Below are 20034 nucleotides of genomic sequence, written 5' to 3'. Positions count from 1 at the left end.
AGTTCAAGCAGTTCTTTTTGTCCTGCTGATAAACTGGGACAAAAAACGCACAAATCATGGCCAAACAAACCAAAACATTGGATATGTGTCTTCTGTTTCAGGTATGCGCACAGTTAGGGGCCACTCTGAGCCTAGAGGAGAAGGTCGGAATGGACGCCTTGGTGTGAGCCGTGCATGTCAGCACCGTTGGAGCACAGTAAGCAGTGTGAGTGCCGACAGTGGTGTGGTGGGGCTGAGTGATGAGCGTGAGGATGAGGAGGAACCACGGCGGTCTCGCCGCAGTGCTGGGGCTGAAGTAGAGCGAGTGGACAGTGGAATTGGGTCAGGACTGGCACCGGGCTGGAAGAGGCCCTCTGAATTGTTTAAAACATGGGAGACCCAGCGGCCATGCCCAGACTGTGGCCACCGAGACACCACTCGAGAGGAGGGTATGTGTGAGCGATGCTCAAAGTTACGAACCGAGCGCAAGGAGGCCATTCTAGAGTTCCTCAACACCGAGACGAGTTATGGTGAGGATCTGCGCATCATCAAGGAAGAGTTTTACTTTCCCATGCAGAGTGCAGGACTGCTCACAGCTGAACAGTTGACTGTGGTCTTCAGCAATGTGCAGGAGCTAATTGATGTGAATGACAGGTTCACAGAGCATCTGCAAGACAACATTGACCAAGCACTCGATCAGGTGGGGGCACAGCACACCACTCCAGCATCACAAGTTTTTTTCACATTGAGCATTCATTATACAATGGATACCAGACGTTTTGTTTAAAATATACAGTAATAAGGCATATATATATATATATATATATATATATATATATATATATATATATATATATATATATATATATATATATAAAATTTTATTGTGGTATATTACATCGAATTTGCTCTAGAAATGTTGTCTTATCATCATTATTATGCGATTTAAGTGTTCTCTGTTTTAAACATGTAGGGAGATGAAGATCTGCTCACTGTATGCATTGGAGAAATCTTTTTGGAGTTTGTCAACATGCTACCAGCCTTTCAGACCTACTGCTTGCAGCAATCAACATCTGTCAACATGCTTAACACACTAGAGAAAGAAAAAGAGCTGCTTAGGTAAAAACCAAACATGCAGCACAGAACACTGCCTTGACCATAAAAAAAAAATAAAATCTAAACTTAGCTAAACCTAGACCTAGGTCATGTCTACACGAACCAAACATACAGTACATAGAGTGAAAACAAGTGGACGTTCCCAAAGCCATTATAGGTTTTAGTGTTAGTCTTCTCTAACGTTTCTATTTTGTTCTGTTTTGTTTTATTTTCTAATTGCCAATTGAGCTGAATATTCAATTGTATTTGTTTTTAATTTACAATGTTTACAACCATGTGATTTAACTGCATAGTGTCGCCGACATTTTATTTACATAATGCTAGATTTTTTTTTATCAGTAATGTATATACAGTATTTTAAGTATATCTTTTGTAAGTATTGTTTTTATTTAAAAGGCTTGAAAAAAAACCTACAATATTTGTATTTTGAGTAAAACCCACATAACCAGACTCACTGCTAAATTTGTGTTCAATGCTTAGATTGCAGAGACATTAAAATACATCATAAACCAATATAAATTCATAGATGACTGTTTTTTGCTGTCCACCAGGATATTCCTTGACGTATCCCAGAATGACAATTCAGCTCTGCGGCGTATGAATCTGCGATCCTTTCTCATGGCTCCACTGCAACGTGTGACCAAGTATCCTTTGTTGCTGAGCCGCATCATCAAGGCTACTAATGAATATCACCCTGATTATGAACGCCTAAAGGAGGCTAAAAGTCGGGTGGAGTCTCATTTGGAGCACATCAACATGAAGAGCAAGCAAGAGGGCACAGCCACATGGTCCCTGCGCTCCTTTCGGCGTGAAAGTCGCAAGAACCGTGAAGTAATCAACATTGAGATAAGAGAGACATCCATGAAACTTGTAGGCTGGGCTCGTGAGAGCACGCGCTTTATTATGGAGGGTCCGCTGCAGATCTCACAGCCTGCTGATGGCCAGTGGGTGAAAAAAGGTAGCAAGTCCCTCAAGTTTCAGAATGTGCAAAGCCTGTTGATGGTGCACATGGCAGACGGAGGGGTACGGGGAGACCAAATGGAGGCCTTCGAGACTGTGCAGGATGGTGTGCTGGTACTGATAAAAGATAAAAGTAGTGGCAAGTTTGCTGTACTGCGTGAACCCATACGTCTAGCTAACTGTGTGGTTTCGACCGACCCGGACTGTGACGACACGTTCGAGGTGCTGGACATCCGACGCGAAGCTTTTGTTTTACGCGCCTCAGACAAATCACGTACACAGCAGTGGCTTCGTCTCATTAAGAGGTACGCGTGTGATCTGGGGCTCTGGAGAAAAAGACGCAATGCACTTCCTAACATAATGATCAACAAATCCCAGATCCGCTCTTGAGACTTAACACAACTGCAATCTGGTGGAAATAATAAAAAAAAAAATTATTGACAGTATTACATTATGAAAAACAAATGTTTGATGATTTGGCCTGAAAAGAAAAAAGCACTTTCTAAAGGTAAACACTGACATTTACAAAAAGGGGGAAATCAGGTGGACCAAAATGAGAATGTGGTTGGAAACATCACTGGCTACAGACTACTGTGCAATTTGCAATTCACATAAATGTTTTCAGTAATTATTTGTTACAGCATGAGTGAAGGTATTTGTTTTAAAATATTATGTTGAGAACGAAGATGATCATTATAAATCCTTTTTAACAAAGACGCACAAAACTGAAAACAAGTGTCAGACCATTCCATGTGTTTTTTTGGTTTTTTTTCTCTATTAAGATGTCATAGCCCTTTCATCTCTTTTCAGTAGTGTGAAAAATGACAAAATGTTCCATTCCTACTACCTGTGAAGTGTCCAAGGCAATTTGCATATGTGTCACTGTAGTTACAATTTACGCTAAAATACCCACACATCTGCATTATCACTGTGCTGGGGGAACAAAGCAGCAATAATTAACAAGCATATTGTAGCTACAGTAAAGCTAGTTTTATATCCTTACTTACACACTGCAGTAAGATAAACTTTATAACATTTTTTTCTTTGCATATACAGTAGCAGGTCCATTATGCTGTTTTCACTAATTGCTGTTGCCACAAACTGCATCTGGTCATTATATTGTAGCAGTAAATATCGATGTGTCAGAAAGAGATCTTCCAAAACCAAGTAGTGATGATTTGATAATCAATAAGAAAGAAAACCGCGTGCCTTTCTTTTGATTGCCTGCTGACACATCAGAGCCAGTCTCCCCTCTTCGATGAAGTCCACTCATGATAAATACTTATTGTTCTCAAAAAATTCTCCCATCAACTTTTTCAAAATACTAGAAAGTCATCTCTTGTTTAATGCACTTTAGTTTATGATGTGGTAATATTTGTTTTTATTAAAAGCTTTACTCTTTATTTTTAAAGATTTACAAGAATGTTGCTGGTTGCCTTGAGCAATATCTTTCAACCATTGTAGTATGGCCTTTATATTTTACACATGCATTTGCAGCTGCCTTTCCCTTATGAGTTAAAAAAATATATATATGGTAAAAAGTTTTTACAGCAGTGCAATTTAAATTTCAGTGACTAAAAACTAGTCAGATTTAACTATATTTATTAAAAAAAAAATAATAACAGCAATTTTTATATTTGCGATAACCCTTTCTCATCCCCGAAGTCAAAACAGGATTTTGAAATGGAAGAAGCGTTTCAGAATAAGTGGACACTTGTAGAGGTGGTCGCAGGTTGTCTTGCAATAGTAAAATGTATGCTATACAATTTCCAAGGGCATATTAATGCTGGCCAAATTCTAGCCCATATTCTGAAACTATTTCTCCTTGTTTCAGTCTGAATGGAAATTGATAAAAAAATTTTTTTAGCTTTCCAAAAAACCCATTTTATGCAACTTGCATCAAGTATTCACAAACTTCATGCAGGTGAACTAGGTTTGTCACATGTGCAAAGCAAATTCAGCTATATGTAGATATATGCAGACTACATGAACAAAAGTATTGGGACACCTGACTTATCCAGCTCTACGTGGCTCTTTCCCAAACTGTTGCCTCGAAGATGCAGCTGTACAGTATAAGATGTCTGTTTGCAGTAGCATTTTTCCCTTTAGTTGGACATAGGAGAACCAAACCTGCTTAAGCATGACTGTTCACCCTGTTCACAAAGTGAGCTCCATGAATACTTGCTTTAGATGGGTTGGAGTGGAATATCTTGAGTGGCCAGCCACAGCGCTCCAACCTTAACCCTGCTGTACACCTTTGGGATGAATTGGCTGACTTTACTAACACCCTTGTGGCTGAATGAGCACAAATCTCCACAAGCACCTGTATTTCCTGCTATTACATTTTTAATATAGCATGGCTATAGCAGTTAAGATATTAAACATGAAATGTCTTATGGACTTTACTGTTTAACTTTGGAAGCAAATGCACAAATGTGAATATTTTTGGCAATTGAATTAGCATTGTGTCTCTTATTATGCACGCTCATCAGGGAATGGCAATTGCAAACATTGTTTGCATTATCACTTTATAATTAGGATTTTTTTTTTAAAAAGTCCCAAAAATTCTGCCATAATTTAGGCTATAGGAGTTAGCATTGACACAGTTAATATATGCCTTTGGAGGGTTTTTTGTATAAAAAATTCATCAACGAGGGCACAGCAAACTCTGCAGCTGCTACAGTACATTACTTAAGAGAAGAGGGTTTTGAACTCACCACAAACATTGTTTTAACGGAGACCAGACATGCTGTTATTTTCTTTATTTACAAAACCCAATTTAAACTTTTTTTCCATGTGTACAAACTGGTGAAGTAAATTAAATATAAATGAACAAGTAGTGAACTAATCTTTTCATTGGCTACTTGTTTACTGAAAATATGTTTGGTTGTGATGCATTTTATTACACAATATTAACACAAAGTATTTGGAACAAAAAAGTGAGAGTGAGTGAGTGAGTGAGTGAGTGTGAGTGTGAGAGAGGGAGAGAGAGAACTCATGTCAGTGCAGTAGTAATATACCAGACATTCCATAAGGAAGAAAATGCATATTATTACTGCTGAAACCTCTGGACAATGTTCAAAGTCAAAACAGGTACTTCATGTGTTGTCAAAAACTGTACTTAGGTATACAATTATAAAGCAGGTCAATCACATGCTCACATGTACAGCTCAATATTACAGCTAAACAATAATTGATTTCCCAAAACACTTTTTGCATCTGTTGTCAATGAGAATATTTTCCGAGCAAAACTGCTGTCTTCAGACCAAATACATCATGCGATAGTATAATGAGATTTATAGTTTCATGAGCACAAAAGCACACTGACAATATTAAAAACTATGGTAATACTGTCATATTCTTTAAAGGTTATGATCTTCCATCTATCCCCTTTCTAATCACCATACAACATAACCATGCAAAACATTTTTAACAGAAACATTCAGAATAAAAATTCTTCATAAAAGGCTGATAATTGGGGGCTTTTAAAAGGAGACACAGACATATATATATATATATATATATATATATATATATACACACACAGTACAGACCAAACGACACACCTGCTCATTCAAAGAGTTTTCTTTATTTTCATGACTATGAAAATTGTAGAGTCACACTGAAGGCATCAAAACTATGAATTAACACGTGTGGAATTATATACATAACAAAAAAGTGAACTGAAAATATGTCATATTGTAGGTTCTTCAAAGTAGGCATCAAGAGAATGCCAAGAGTGTGCAAAGCAGTAATCTAAGCAAAAGGTGGCTACTTTGAAGAACCTACAATATGACATATTTTCAGTTGTTTCACACTTTTTTGTTATGTATATAATTCCACATGTGTTAATTCATAGTTTTGATGCCTTTAGTGTGACTCTACAATTTTCATAGTCATGAAAATAAAGAAAATTCTTTGAATGAGAAGGTGTGTCCAAACTTTTGGTCTGTACTGTACTGTACTGTACTGTAATGTAATATATATATATATATATATATATATATATATATATATATATATATATATATATATATATATATATACACACATACATATTTTACACATACATATTTTACACACATATACATACTGTATGTATATACGTGTGTGCATGTACTGACAGACCAATATAGTTTCTCAAAAGCAGCAGTTTTGCGTAGTTAAATAAATCATATTCCATATTCCTCAGGATGTGTAGACCTTAACCATGACATCTTAGTTCAAATAACAGTCAACAGAAATTAGGCCAATTTCTTTGACCGTAACTAACTTTCCTTTGCAGTTTAATTATATTACAGACCTCAGTGATATTTAAGGACAAAAAAAATAAAATAAAAAATATTTGTAAATCACCTCATCCTAGTGCCAACCATGTCCAATGTTTATACAAAGCTTTACAGGTGTAATGACCAGCACAGAACAATAATAAACAGCGAAATGGCACATCCAACCAAGCTTTCAGATGAACTGTACAGAAGAAAACCTTTCAACAGCAGTGAGAAACAAAGCTTCTCCCGTTTTTATCAGGCATAAACAACTTTCCACTAGGTCAGACAGATGGCTACACTTCTCTTCCTCCACTTGCCTGCCTACTGGTAGGTTAAGTCTCCACTCTTGCACTCATGGAGAATCCCAGGGAGGGTATTTGCCCCACGGCCTCCTCTGTTCCTCTACTTATCTCCCCCGGCTTCCTGCTCCTTGGCAAGGCCACGGATTGACAGGTCATACACTACCTCCTCAATCTTCTTCACGTCATACTTAAGACCATCATAGCGTTTACGTAGAGGGTCATTTTTCAGATTTAGAAGGCGAAAACCAGAATCGAGTTCATTGATGAAATTTGAGATACGAAGAGGTCGACCATAGTCTCCAGATGTTACACTGTTGACTGCCAGCCTTGACTGTGGAGTTAACAAACGGTTTTAGTTTGTGACATTTGACTAAAAAGCACCTTTAAAAGACAGAAGTTTTGATATCTTACCAGTTCACTGGCCATAATAAGGATTCCCGCTAAATAATCTTCAAGGTCCAGGTGGAATCCTTTCTCTCTTTCTACTTCAACTGCAAAAACAAGGTTTTTTTTTTTTTTACATAATAATACATTCAATAAGAATCTATATAAAAGAAACCACACCACATACTTCCAAGGATTTTTGCCACCTCCTCTCGTGTCACCAATGACTCGCTTTCCAAATAGACCACAAAAGCAGCAAGAAACGCAAGGCGCTGCAGGACAAACCTCCAGTGCTCATGGAACCTGTTCAGAGTTAATAAAATATTGTTCAAATAAAATACAACTAAAGTTCTTCACATTATAATACATACGTTCTCACAAAATGTCTGCACCGACCTATAATATTGTTCCATAGGGAACTTTGTTTTCAGATCACCAATTTGGGTTTGAACAGTGCAGAACAGCTCCCTGGCCTTCAGACACTTGATGGGAACTGGTGGGAAAGCACAGGCTGTTACATACCTCTTCAGTATCAGTTTCAACAAACCAAGATATGTCTAATCGTCTACTTACTGTCTTTGAAACCAGATGGTTGATGGACACTTTGGAGGACGGTGAGGATCTCTCTGGCGGTCTGCTCGAGAATTTGGACAACTTTTCTTATGTCCTGCAAGTAAAAAAAAATACGGTTTCCATCAGAAGCAATGCTCTTACTGGGAAGAGCTAAAACACAGCCAAGGTAACACGTGTTTTTGGCGGTTTTGCAGATACATAACTAATTATCCAACCTGATCCAGTCTCACATTTGAGTAAAGGACGCATTTTATAATCACGATTCCATTACATTTTATACGTGACATTCTTTTTAGTTAAGATTGTATATGTATCCAGCGCTTAATGAACATTAACTGTTTCCCCTTACCTCGCGAATATCTTGATCAGCAGTTAGAAAGCCCTGGATGTAGGTGAACATCTCTGTAACTGACATGGCTACTTCACAGAAGTTCTTCAACGCGGCTTTAGCAACAGCTCAAATGTGAGTCGCTAAAACGAATATAGAATATAACGTGAGACAGGACGGGATATGATAAAAGATATGAAGTCGACGCAAGCAGTAATATTGCACTACGGCCTTTTTCTCTCTCTCGCATACAATCCAAGCTCTGAACCGTTCTGAGTCATCAACGTGCTTTGCTTGATTAACCCACCCCTTGATGGTCGCGTATTGATGACGTCACTACAATGCGGTCTCTCTTCTACCACGTGAGACGATTCTGCGGATTTTCGAAATCCTGTGGATCAATTAATATCTGGTTTATATATTTAGGATTTACTACTGGCGATTTTACCGTCAGTTCGTTTAATTTATTTATTTACTGATTTTATCTTAATTATACACGAAATTTTGTATATGGAGGTTACTAACAAGTCAATGTAATTATAGAGATTCGGGAACAAATGTTTGTCAACATATGTTGTCAAAATCAGAGCTCAGTGAGGTAAGCCCTGGAGCTCTGCTAAGTCTCAGCTTGTTTGTTGTAATCACATAATTAGTTTTTGAAATACCCTTTCAACTTCACTTCTAATTGGTATAAATGATAAACACACACACACACACACACCCCTTACTTATCTTTATTAACCACACATGACTTCCATCAGTGAGATTACCACACAGAATCAAACTTGGACCACTGACTCTGCAACACTATCTACTGCACCATTACAAATTTTAGGATTTATGCTATTATTCTTTTCTAGAACAATCAATATTTAGGCATCAAAGAATGCATTTCAACCAGAAAAAAAAAAAAAGCTTAACTACTATAATTATTACTACTGTTAATGCAGATACTACTTGTAGTATTATCAATATTACTAATATTAGTAGCATTTATAACTGACCTTCAGTTTCAGCTTGAGTTTGAAGCAGGGTTACATATGTTTTCCCTGCACTTGTGGGTTTCCTTCCTTCTAGTTCTCTCCTGGCTTGTTCATGAAATCAAGTCAAGTTTATTTCTATATAGCGCCTTTCACAACATACATTGTCTCAAAGCAGCTTTACAGAATTTAACAGTTAAGGTGAATGATGTGTATTTATCCCTGATGAGCAAGTAATGGCGACTATGGCAAGAAAAAACTCCCTTAGATGTTATTAAGAAGAAACCTTGAGACTCAAAAGGGGAACTCATCCTCATTTAGGTAACATCAAGAGTGTGATTATAAATCTTTAAACAATACAGAACACTGGAGAGTGAGAACTAACATGAGCACTGCAGCCCTGACCAGCTGTTACTGAAGATGAATAAATGTTGTTCTGATGATGATGATGATGATGAGTATTTAGTAGAGGTAATAATGTTAGAAGTAGTTGTAGTATCCTCTTTAGGTTACATGGTAGCTCACTGGTTAAGGCTCTGGGTTACTGGTTGGAGGTTTAAGCCCCAGTATTACTAAGGTTAAACAACTGAGCCCATAAACAAGGCCCCTTCACCCTCTCTGTTCCAGATGTGCTCTATCATGGCTGACTTTGTACTCTGAGCCCAGCCGCCCTACATATCTGGGATATGTGAAGATTTTCACTTTGCTGTACTTGACAAATAAAAAGCCTCTTTCCTTTAACATTCATATATTGTGTACGGTTTGAGACTTAAATATAGCTATGACTTTGAACTAATGTTTCTCAATTAGGTACAATGAAATAATTCTTGACACCAGCAAACCCAAAGCAGACTGAGAGAGAAGTCCTGACCAAGTGTCACTGATGAGACACGTTTAGTATGTGGGAGAGGTTTAAACCTGAGGGCAGGGCAGCAGCGGCAGCAGCAGTTGTTCAGGCTGTAACGCTCTCTGTGTCTCTCCACACTGAATCAAGCAGTTCCTCCGACCGCTTTTCTGAATTCGGCTATGACACACGGCAAATTATGCAGCATTTCAGAAGCAGCGGCGTTCCCCATCGTCGTGTTTCCCTCTCACCTCAATCTCGCCTTGAAAATATCTCCTGCATTTAGCTGAACCGCGGACTGCAACCGAGCGCTAACTGGGTTCTGCTTTCGGCTAGATTGCACAATTGGTTTTAGCCGGACCAGTTCCATTTTACACTCTACGTGTTGGCGGTGTGAAAGGAAAAAAAAAGGCATCCAGTAGACCATGGGAATCATTTTTACAAAGTTATGGAGGCTTTTTAACCACCAAGGTGAGTCCGTGTCTTTACACGTAAGACAATGGCTAGTTAGCAAATTCAGCTAGGCAGCTACTCGCCATTAGCGCTATGGAGATCAGGAATCATTGTGACGTAACTTGTCACATATTTCTCAAAACCCGAGGCCTGACAGTCGCTTACACATATCCAGCAATTGTATAACAGCTTAATCGCTGTGTGCTATTAGCAACCTGCCTGACAATCGTGTGGTTTTCAACGCTCTGTGTCATTTTGATAGCAGCTTGTTGCTAACAGCGGACTGCTGTAGTATTCAATGGGCCTTGTGGAGCTTCTTTCTGTTTCACAATTAATCGGGTAGAAGTCACGGGAGAAGATCTGGTGTTGTGAAACAGGACAAACTGAAATTAAACCATGGAACTATTTGAATTCCTGATTGAGTAATTAGTCGTAGCTAACGCCAGGTTAGCGCAGGCCTGTATGAGTACAACACCAGTGCGACAGAACACTAACATTTATAATGAACGGTACAAGTAAACAAACAAACATTGATATTTGACAGCACCCAATTCTATTAAGTAATGCTGCTCATGAGCTATAAAACTAGGACTGTTTTGCTTGGCAAAAGCCCGTCTGAACTGAACTGTCGTGAAATGTTAATGATGAAGCTCTTCATGAATTATAATTTAGGTCACACTGTCACCTGTTCTGGATGCATACAAGCAAAATCTCTATCAAATGAGAGACCTCTTCATTCAGTACTATTATCCTCATTTATTTTACACAGGATAATATCATGTAAATATAGGCGTGAAAGAATGAAGAAACTCAAAGTACACATAATGACAGAAGTAAGACTTGAGTCAGCACTGCCTGAGAAGGACCTCTGTGTGTTAGCCTGCAGTATCCGTGGCTTCTCATTTATTATAGATAATGTGACCTAGTATTGCCTTAAACCCTGGCACTGCTCAGATGGCAGCACCGATTGATCAGGTTTCACTAGAAAGTCAACTTGTATAGAAAATACATCAGTGTTTGCATGTTTACAATGCAAAGGGAGACGCAACTCTTTCGTGTAAGGTTGGGCGACTGGACAAGCTGTTCCATTACATTTCACTTTGAACATTAAGCCTAAGAATACTCAAATATAAACCATTAGTGCTAAAGTTTAAAGTATTCAGAATTGGAATATGGCCCCTGGAGCATGTCTTTACTCTTCTTTTTCTTCTTCTTCTTTCGGCTTCTCCCATTAGGGGTTGCCACAGCGGATCATCTGTCTCCGTACCCCCCTGTCTTCTACATCTGCCTCTTTCAAACCAACTACCTGCATGTCTTTCCTAAACAGAAATATTCACAGAAGTTCCCTCTTAGTCGAACTCATACTTCACTAAGAGGTTAAAAGTCTTGAGTATTGCAAAAGGTTATCAGGGTGCACACATGCTCAGCTGACTAACAGATAAGTTTGATATAAGTAGAAAGCTACAAGACAAACATTCACCCATCCAACTGCATGGATTAAAATGAGAGATAATTTAAGAACACGCTCTGTCCATGCCACTGCTTAGTAACTGTCCTTTTACTCGTAATAGGGAAGTAAGATTTTCTAATTTCCAGTTTTCACAGACAAGTATGGTAATTGTAAGGGTTTTTTTTTTTCTGTTTTGTTTTGTTTTTTTTGCTTGTGCAAGTTACCTGAATGTATACAATGGAAGCACCCTTTTTGAATTGCAAAACAATTATCCATAGTCCTATTGAAATGCATCACATGACCAGTTTGCCATCTCAGATATTTAACATTGATTTGTAAGATTTTATGAGGCAATAGTGTTTTGTCATTGGCTCCTTATTGAATGTTTTTTTCAGAAGTAAGAAAAACAACCGTGGAGGGAGCTGATGTTCCATGTGGGGGATCAATGTTCAGTTTTCATGAAAAAGAAAGCACATCCTTGCACAGTAGTTTAACCTTTAAACCCAAGATGTGATAAAATAACATGATTATCTCATTCTTCAATGAATAGGTGCTGTAAAGACTATTGATTATTTAATGGTTATTATTTTATTCACTGCTGAAACCGAGGTTTAGGTCTGATTGCCTTAGGAATAAGGATTATAACCTTTGATCAGTTAAAAAAATTTTTTACAATATGATGTTTACCCTCTAGCTTTTTAATATAAAGTTTTAAAAGAAAAAAGGAAAAAAAAAACAAATCTCTCAGGAAAACTCCATAACAGAGTCAGAAAATCAGTCTATCGATAAAGGTGAGAAGGGAAAAGTGTAATGGAAATGGGTATGTTGAATAAATGATGATGAGGAGAATCATTATGCATTAGCCTTAAGTCCAAATATCCTTAAACATCAATTTGGCTACATAGAATGCTTGTGTTCCCTGTGAAGTCATTGCAGTCCTGACTAAAGTAAAGCAGTGAGGCTGCTAACAATTTTTGAATGATCAAATGTCAGATGTATCCACAACACTGCTATTTTCTCATACACAGGTGGATAATATCTGTGTACTTTGTGTTTTTCTTTCTCTAATTGCTGTGACACAATGTTCAAGTTTTTTTGTGATCATAGCTGATTTTTTGCAAGTCTTTTTGCAAGGTGTTGTTTTTTGTCTTTTTGGAGAAAAATCTTGACTGGAAACATAGTTCGGATTGTTCACACACATTGTGATCCTGGAACAGGTGTGGGCCCCTTAGCGAAACGGTATTGCTTCAGCATACAAAGACATTCCTGACAATTGTGGTAACCACCAAATTTGTGGCAACAGTTTGAGAAAGAAGTAAGGTATGAGAATTATGGTCAGGAGTCCACCTACCTTTGGCTGCATGTCATGTTGACTCCATGAGATGCATCACCTAAAACCATATTCACAGCTGCTATCTTCCTAATTACACAAACTTGTATTATGTTGGAGGTTGAAGTTCATAAATTTGAATTGAGCAGAGTAGTCACCAGATTTCCATTTCTATTATGCGCACACCTTAACTATTTTAAAAATGACGTTCGGTGAAGCGAAACTTTTGCATTTCTGAGAAGTTAGTAAGCAGAACCTTTTCCTTAATGCCAGAGCATTGCAGTTGTGCTTGTTTTACTCAAGTAAGGCAGAATGCCTAGTAACACACCTGCTTTGTAAGCATAACTAAGGGAGCATGTGGTGTACAGTATGTGTGTTAAGATATTAATGGGTGTGGCACTGTAGTATTATTTTCTATTACGGTGAACCATGTGTGCGTCACCTTCCATGAAAGTATTATCAGAGCTATTAAAAGATGTGAGCCCCCTGTAAGATAGAAGTTTGTAGTTGTAGAAAATAGTCACGCGAGTTTTGATGTCACAGAGACAAAGGCTTTTTTCTACCAACACCCTTTCACACGTTCTACTAACACCTGTCACACCTTCTCAAATCTTTCCTCACACAACTCCTGTTTTACAAATCACTTAAAAAAAAATATCTTGCACACATTTTTTCGTATTTAAAACCAATCATACACCCGTATCAAAATGTGAGGTCATAAATTTGCATATCAGTATCTGAACTCTTGCTATGAGATTTGCACACCTGTACAATTTCTAACATTTTTTTCTTTCTAAATGTTTCTAATGCAAGTAAATAACTAGAACTGCTTGAGTCTGATATTGTCAAATACTGTTTTTTATTTTTTTGGCACAGTGGACTTAAAAAATATTATAATGAGCAATTATTTAATTAGCTTATTCTATATATTTTAGACTGGAATCATTTCATATCTTTCCCTATTCCAATTTCTGGTAAATCCAACATGCTAGTTTGATCTCAAATTGAAGCTCATTCACTAATTTAATTAGGATTTGGGATTATAATTTGTATTTATACATTTGCAAGAGACAGTTTAAGTAAATTGACTTGGTTATTAGCACTTTACTTTGGTTCTTTGGCTGACTGTTGTTTTAGAAGTGTTGTTATGCACATGACTTGTTTTTTAGAGGAGCAGGTTGACATTTATTCTGTTTAACCAAGAATTGTGGCTTGTTTTTTTTCATATTCACACCTGTGTACCAAATGAAAGTCTTATCTAGGTTATATATTTGAAAGTGTTACACCTTAACCTTAGTGTCTGCCGAGCTAGTTTTTTTTGTCTGTTATTTCTTTAGATCTATACAGCAGATTCCAGTGAACATGTCTGAAAGCAATATCTCAGGCAGTTTCCATGTCTGTGCTATTCAGTGTATACCAGTCAATATTCAATCTTAGAGTGAAAAAAAAAGATTTAAATTAAATTAGTGTAAAATTATTATTTTAGTGTTCATCATACTGTATTTTGTCATTTAGAGCATAAAGTCATCATTGTTGGACTGGACAATGCAGGAAAGACAACAATCCTATATCAATTGTGAGTATTAATTCATCTTTTAACAGTTATTCTAATGCATGAATATATTCTTATTTCTTGTTTATTTCTAAACTCGAAGTCATCTGAGTTGAATTAAATCATTATTAGGTATTCGAGTATGATAAGCATCCTTTTGAGGTGAAATGTATTGTGTTAGTTTTTAGTTTTTTCTTTTTCCCTTCCCTGGAATCCTAGAGCTTGTTTGTTATTGTGTCCCTGTAACTGTAATACAGCAGTAGCACTTCACACTCACAAGAAAGACCGCATGGTTTAAATGTCTCTGGAACCTGTGAGCACATTCAAGTTGGAGAGAAGTTTCTTGTAACAGTTTTGTCATTTTATTTTCGTGTTTCTCATGTAACTATTCAATAGAAATTTCTGGCTTTGATGTGACACTACACCAAAGTTCACAGACGTTCCCCACTTGATGAACATTCACTTTACGGACTTTCACGGATATGAACAGAAAATTTGTGAATTGAAAGTCTTCAAATTGAAATAAGTTCGGGGTCGAAAACAATGTAAAAAGGAGGATAGCTAGTCGTCGATCGTAACAAGTCTACATGATGCACACTGGACTAGGGTGAATAAAATCTTTTTAAGTAAATCTTTTAAATTTTTTTATTACTTAATACAACATTTTGTATAGTTTTTTTATTTGTTTTAGGAGATTATATTGTTTATTTTATAGTTTTTACATCATTAGGAGATATGCATAGTCAATAACAAACACAAAACAACTTACGAACAAATTCATGGTGCGAACAGTCATTCCGAACGTAATACGTTCTTAAGGTGGGAAGCGTCTTTCTATATATATACGCACACACACACACACACACACACACACACACACACACACACACACACACAAAAACATAAATATCAGCTGAATGTATAATGGAAATATTAAGCACATTTACTGTGGAATATTGTCCTGCTGTGTGCCATGTTTTTTTCTTATTTAATTTGTTATGTATGTTTCATGTGGTATTCAAATCTCTAAACAAATTGGTAGCTTTATTAATAATGTTTTGGTGTTTTGGCCTTCAGTTCTATGAATGAAGTAGTTCACACTTCACCCACGATAGGCAGCAATGTAGAGGAGATTGTGGTGAACAACACTCACTTCCTCATGTGGGATATCGGAGGTCAGGAATCTCTGCGTTCTTCATGGAACACCTATTACACTAACACTGAGGTACGATATTCAGCTTTCTTGTCATTTTGTGCAATCTTAGTGCATTTATTAATTAGTGTATTAAGTGTTTTATTTTGGACAATGGTACTGTGTGTTGTCTATAGGAGTCAAAAATTTAATATTCTATTCTATTCCCATGGCTCTACAGTTTGTTATAGTTGTGGTGGACAGCACAGATAGAGAGCGTATCTCTGTGACCAGAGAAGAGCTCTACAGAATGCTAGCTCATGAGGTGAGTCCCACATTCACATAAAGGTTACTGCACACAAACACTATTTTTTTTGCTGATGTTTCTATTCAAACTAGTCTGGATTTACTGATGCTTCATGTTACACCCTGTATGCAAAAAGTTGAAACCTCACTGAACCAGAATCATGCTTACACACTTTGTACAGATGATAGCAGCAATTTTTGAATGACCCATTCAGATGTTTGATAGTAAATGACCCAATTAGAAAATTGAGATTTAGTCAATAGAACTGACTGAATTCATCAGAAATAATTTATTTATTTGCTGATGTTAGCCTGCCCATGCCAGTCAATTGAAGAGACTAAGAAGAGGTTTGTGGTTGAATGCCATGAGTGTGTGATTTGTACCTCAGTTAATGAAGCTATGTGGCTATTACCAAAGCTGTTAAAATGCTGTGTGTGTGTGTGTGTGTGTGTGTGTGTGTGTGTGTGTGTGTGTGTGTGTGTGTGTGTGTGTGTGTGTGTGTGATTACTTTCATTCTGACTTGTGTAGAGATCCTCTCGAGTGAGATGTGATGAAATGAAATGTGGTAAAGGAATAATCTGTTCAAATCCAGTTTTAAATTTAATTAAACTTTGAATGGTTTTCTCCCAATTTTGTTTCCCAGGACCTTAAAAAGGCTGGTTTGTTGGTATTTGCCAACAAGCAGGATGTAAAGGGTTGTATGACAGTAGCTGAAATCTCACAGAGCCTACAGCTTACTTCTGTTAAGGACCACCAGTGGCACATCCAGGCCTGCTGTGCTCTCACAGGGGAGGGGTAAGAAGAAGAAGTCATTTTTTTAAACTGTCTGCTTTGGAAGTTTGTACCCAAGTTTGTTTAACAATGAATTTTCTTGCTGTTGAGCAATAGCATTGAGATGGTTGACTTGGTTACACTTACACCTCATTTAGCAAAATTGTTAATTAGTCTGTGTTTACAGACATTAAACACAGTTCTGTGTGTGATTTGTTTAATTATATTACAACTTGAGATGCATTACAGAGCTCCAGAAATGAAACTTTGGTGTTTATCTGAATATTTGTAATGCATTTATAGCGTTTGTTTATTTATTTGACAATAAAGCAATAAGTAAATATTGATTACATAAAATAATATCAAAGAAACTAATCACTGTCTATTACAAGTGTGCATTAACAGGCAAATTGTTGTGCACAGCCTGACTTGGGTTTTTGTTTCTGTGCCTACTCCTATATCCAATTTTCCTGTAGCACATGTACTTTCATCATGCCTATATAGTTTAGTTATAGTTTTGAAAAACAGTGAATTTTTTGCATAATGCATTAATTATGCATATTACTTGTAAAAATGTCAATTATTTTGTAATTATTGCCATATAATATGTTGCAGTCAGTAGGTGGGCTTTTTATGCACAGAATTAACACTGCTGATGGAGATGTAATATTTAATGTTTATAATCTAGGATTGCTGGGAGTCCAATAAGTTATGATTCAACGCCAAATAAACTGACTTCAAAGCCTGTTGAGTTTGTTTATATTAAACAGTTAATCTGCAAATAATGTAACTTGGTAAACCTGTTCTGTGTACAGACTGTGTCAGGGCCTGGAGTGGATGATGTCACGGCTGCGAGTGAGATGACTCCTGACCGTAGCAAACGGTGCACGTTTTTTTTCCTCCACGTGTGGAGGCCAACTGTCGCTCACTGTGAAGGTGGCTTTGGAGAGGTCTCCTGGACTTGTGTGATTAATTTATTACAGCTCATGGAGCACTGTGAACGCAAATCTTCAACTAACTTTTCAAAGGGTTCAGGATGTGCAAAACCACAAAAACTTCTGCCCAGTTCCTCTTTAAAGAGTTTTACATGAACAATATGCAGGACTGAGCGCATGTGTAACTGAGCGAGGCTCTGCATAGAGTGACTTTGCAGTGTTGTCTGACTGCCTGACATAGTATTGCCCAGTGTGTTCAGTCCAGTATTTACCTTGAGCCTGTGTCTGAACCTCTCAGAGACCAGGGCATCAAAATCAAGACTAAAAACACCATGAAAGGGAAGATTTCACTTTATGTAAGAAAAACAATTTAAATAAAGTGTTTTTACCCAAGAAGGCTGCAGGTTTTGTTGTCACATTTTTGTCATGTCTGACACATTTATTGATCTAAGTCATTTAATATTTTAGAAAATAAGTGGGAATGATTCTTTGATTTGTTTTTCAATGTGGAAAGCAGGAGTTAAATTTCTAATCAGTTCAGTGTGAAAACCTCTAATAGTAAAAATAAAAATGGACTTGTATTTTCTCTTTTGTTTGCTTGTGAGAATTGCAGAAATATTAACAAATATTATGTGTAGGGCAACAACCTGAAATTAAAATGTACTTTATACGTATCTTTGATAAAGAGTGGAGGCCATTTGTGAACAGTTTTCTTTGAATTGTTCAATTATATTCATTTTCTAGGATGATTTGAATGACTCTATTGTATCTTTGACAGTATGTATAGAGTTTGTTGTTCTGTTGTTACCTCCACCCCAGTTTTAAAGGTCTTGGAACCGGCTTGTCAGTAATTTTTTTTTCCATTCACTTTGCTCATAACCGTTACCAGTTTAACATTCTTACATCTCCACAACATGCTCTTATGAACATATGCTCTTACATCTATTTAAACCATCCCCTAAGATTCTTTTGTTCATTTATTTATTTTTGTTTATTTATTTTGGAATAACCAATCCTTGATTTTTACATTTTCAGGTTGTTCCAGACATCAGTTCAATTCCACACTGTTTCTAACTCAACTAATTATGTGCCTTCTGATATTAAATGGTTGCACAATTATAATATTTAGGTTGTTGTTATTTTGTAGATGATCATTCACAACAGAAAAGCAATTGACATCTTAATGAACCAATTCAAGTAATACATAAGCCATCTATTTAAGGCTGTATTACTTTTAAACTGTTCAAAGTTTCATGGGGTGAATAGGTATGGTAAGGCACAATTAGCCGAAACATAAAAATGAATAATGTTGATTATTTTGTAACAGTACCTGTCAAAGGGTGGGATATATAAAAGTAACTTCTAAAAGTTGTGTTGGAAGCAGGAAAATGGGCATACAGTGATAGTATATACCAAAATTGTCCAAGGAAGGACAACCAGCAAACTGGCACCAGTATCATTGGCACCCAAGGCTTATTCAACTAAATAAAATGAGCATTTGATTATCAGAACTGGACCACTAAACAGTGGAAGAATATGGTATGCTTTTATGAATCGGCTTGTCTTTTTGGATTGTCTGGACCTTCGGGTTTGCTTTGGGAGAATAGGCAAGTCAATGGAGGCAGCGTGATGCTATGTGAAACATGGCAGTCCTGGCATTTATGTAAATATTACTTTAAAACATGCCACCTCATTATTACTTAATTATTGTTGCATACCAATAATACCCTCCTTCATGGCAATGGTATACCCTATTGGCAGTGGCCTATTTCAACTTAAAAGGAAAAATTGCTTAGGAATAGCTTAAGGAACACAACAATTTTCCAAGCTGTTTATCTTAATCCAATCACACATCTGACGTATATGCTGGACCAACATGTACAATCCGTGGAGCCTCCACCTCACAACCTACAGGACTTAAGAATCTGCTGCTAACATCTTAGTGCTAAATACCAATGCACACCTTCATCAGTCCACTGGGGTCCAGGCCATAACAGATCAGAGCTGTTTTGCCTGCACATTGGGAACCACACAATTATAGACCGGTTTTAAAATTATGACTGATCAGTGTAAAGTGCAGTGCAGAATTTGTTACACACCCCAGTGGTGGACTGTAACAAAGTAAATGTAATTTGATACTGTACTTAAGTAGCTTGTTTGTGTCTGTATTTTACTTAAGTATTTCCATTAGGGAAGACTTTTACATGACCTTTTACTATATTTTAAAGTTGAATATCTTACTTTTTATTTAACTGCTTAAAGGGAGCACTTTTACTGGAGTAATATTTTACTGGTGTATCTCTTCTTCAACTCTAGTGCATGCTTTGTGTACTTCATCCACCACTGGAATTTCCTGATGCTTTAAAG

At 37.0% G+C, this 20034-nt stretch overlaps 3 protein-coding genes across 6 annotated transcripts in view; 2 read left to right on the top strand and 1 right to left on the bottom strand.

Annotated features, from left to right (window-relative positions):
• arhgef49 (Rho guanine nucleotide exchange factor 49) overlaps positions 1-4892 on the top strand; it is a 32826-nt gene extending 27934 nt beyond the window's left edge. For all 4 annotated transcript variants that reach the window (XM_083536696.1, XM_083536697.1, XM_083536694.1 and 1 more), the window contains 3 exons: positions 102-679; positions 953-1098; positions 1647-4892. In XM_083536696.1, coding sequence (XP_083392822.1) covers positions 102-679; positions 953-1098; positions 1647-2445 — 1523 coding nt within the window. In that variant the 3' untranslated portion in view covers positions 2446-4892. The remainder of the gene's footprint in view (positions 1-101; positions 680-952; positions 1099-1646) is intronic.
• A 1246-nt stretch (positions 4893-6138) lies between these two features.
• On the bottom strand, positions 6139-8249 carry tsn (translin). Its single transcript, XM_083536641.1, has 6 exons — positions 7935-8249; positions 7586-7679; positions 7409-7505; positions 7200-7315; positions 7040-7119; positions 6139-6959 (listed from the first exon to the last, which is right to left on the bottom strand). The coding sequence occupies exons 1-6, from the start codon at positions 7998-8000 to the stop codon at positions 6729-6731; spliced, it is 684 nt and encodes a 227-aa protein (XP_083392767.1). The 5' UTR covers positions 8001-8249; the 3' UTR covers positions 6139-6728.
• A 1537-nt stretch (positions 8250-9786) lies between these two features.
• arl5a (ADP-ribosylation factor-like 5A) lies at positions 9787-18063 on the top strand. The gene is made up of 6 exons (XM_083536642.1): positions 9787-10208; positions 14486-14546; positions 15600-15747; positions 15896-15979; positions 16605-16756; positions 17548-18063. The coding sequence occupies exons 1-6, from the start codon at positions 10163-10165 to the stop codon at positions 17594-17596; spliced, it is 540 nt and encodes a 179-aa protein (XP_083392768.1). The 5' UTR covers positions 9787-10162; the 3' UTR covers positions 17597-18063.
• The last annotated feature ends 1971 nt before the right edge of the window (positions 18064-20034 follow it).

Source organism: Silurus aristotelis (genome assembly GCF_946808225.1).
Source record: "Silurus aristotelis genome assembly, chromosome: 3".
In the NCBI taxonomy this organism is placed as follows: Eukaryota; Metazoa; Chordata; class Actinopteri; order Siluriformes; family Siluridae; genus Silurus; species Silurus aristotelis.
This window is presented reverse-complemented; position numbering and strand designations above follow the sequence as displayed.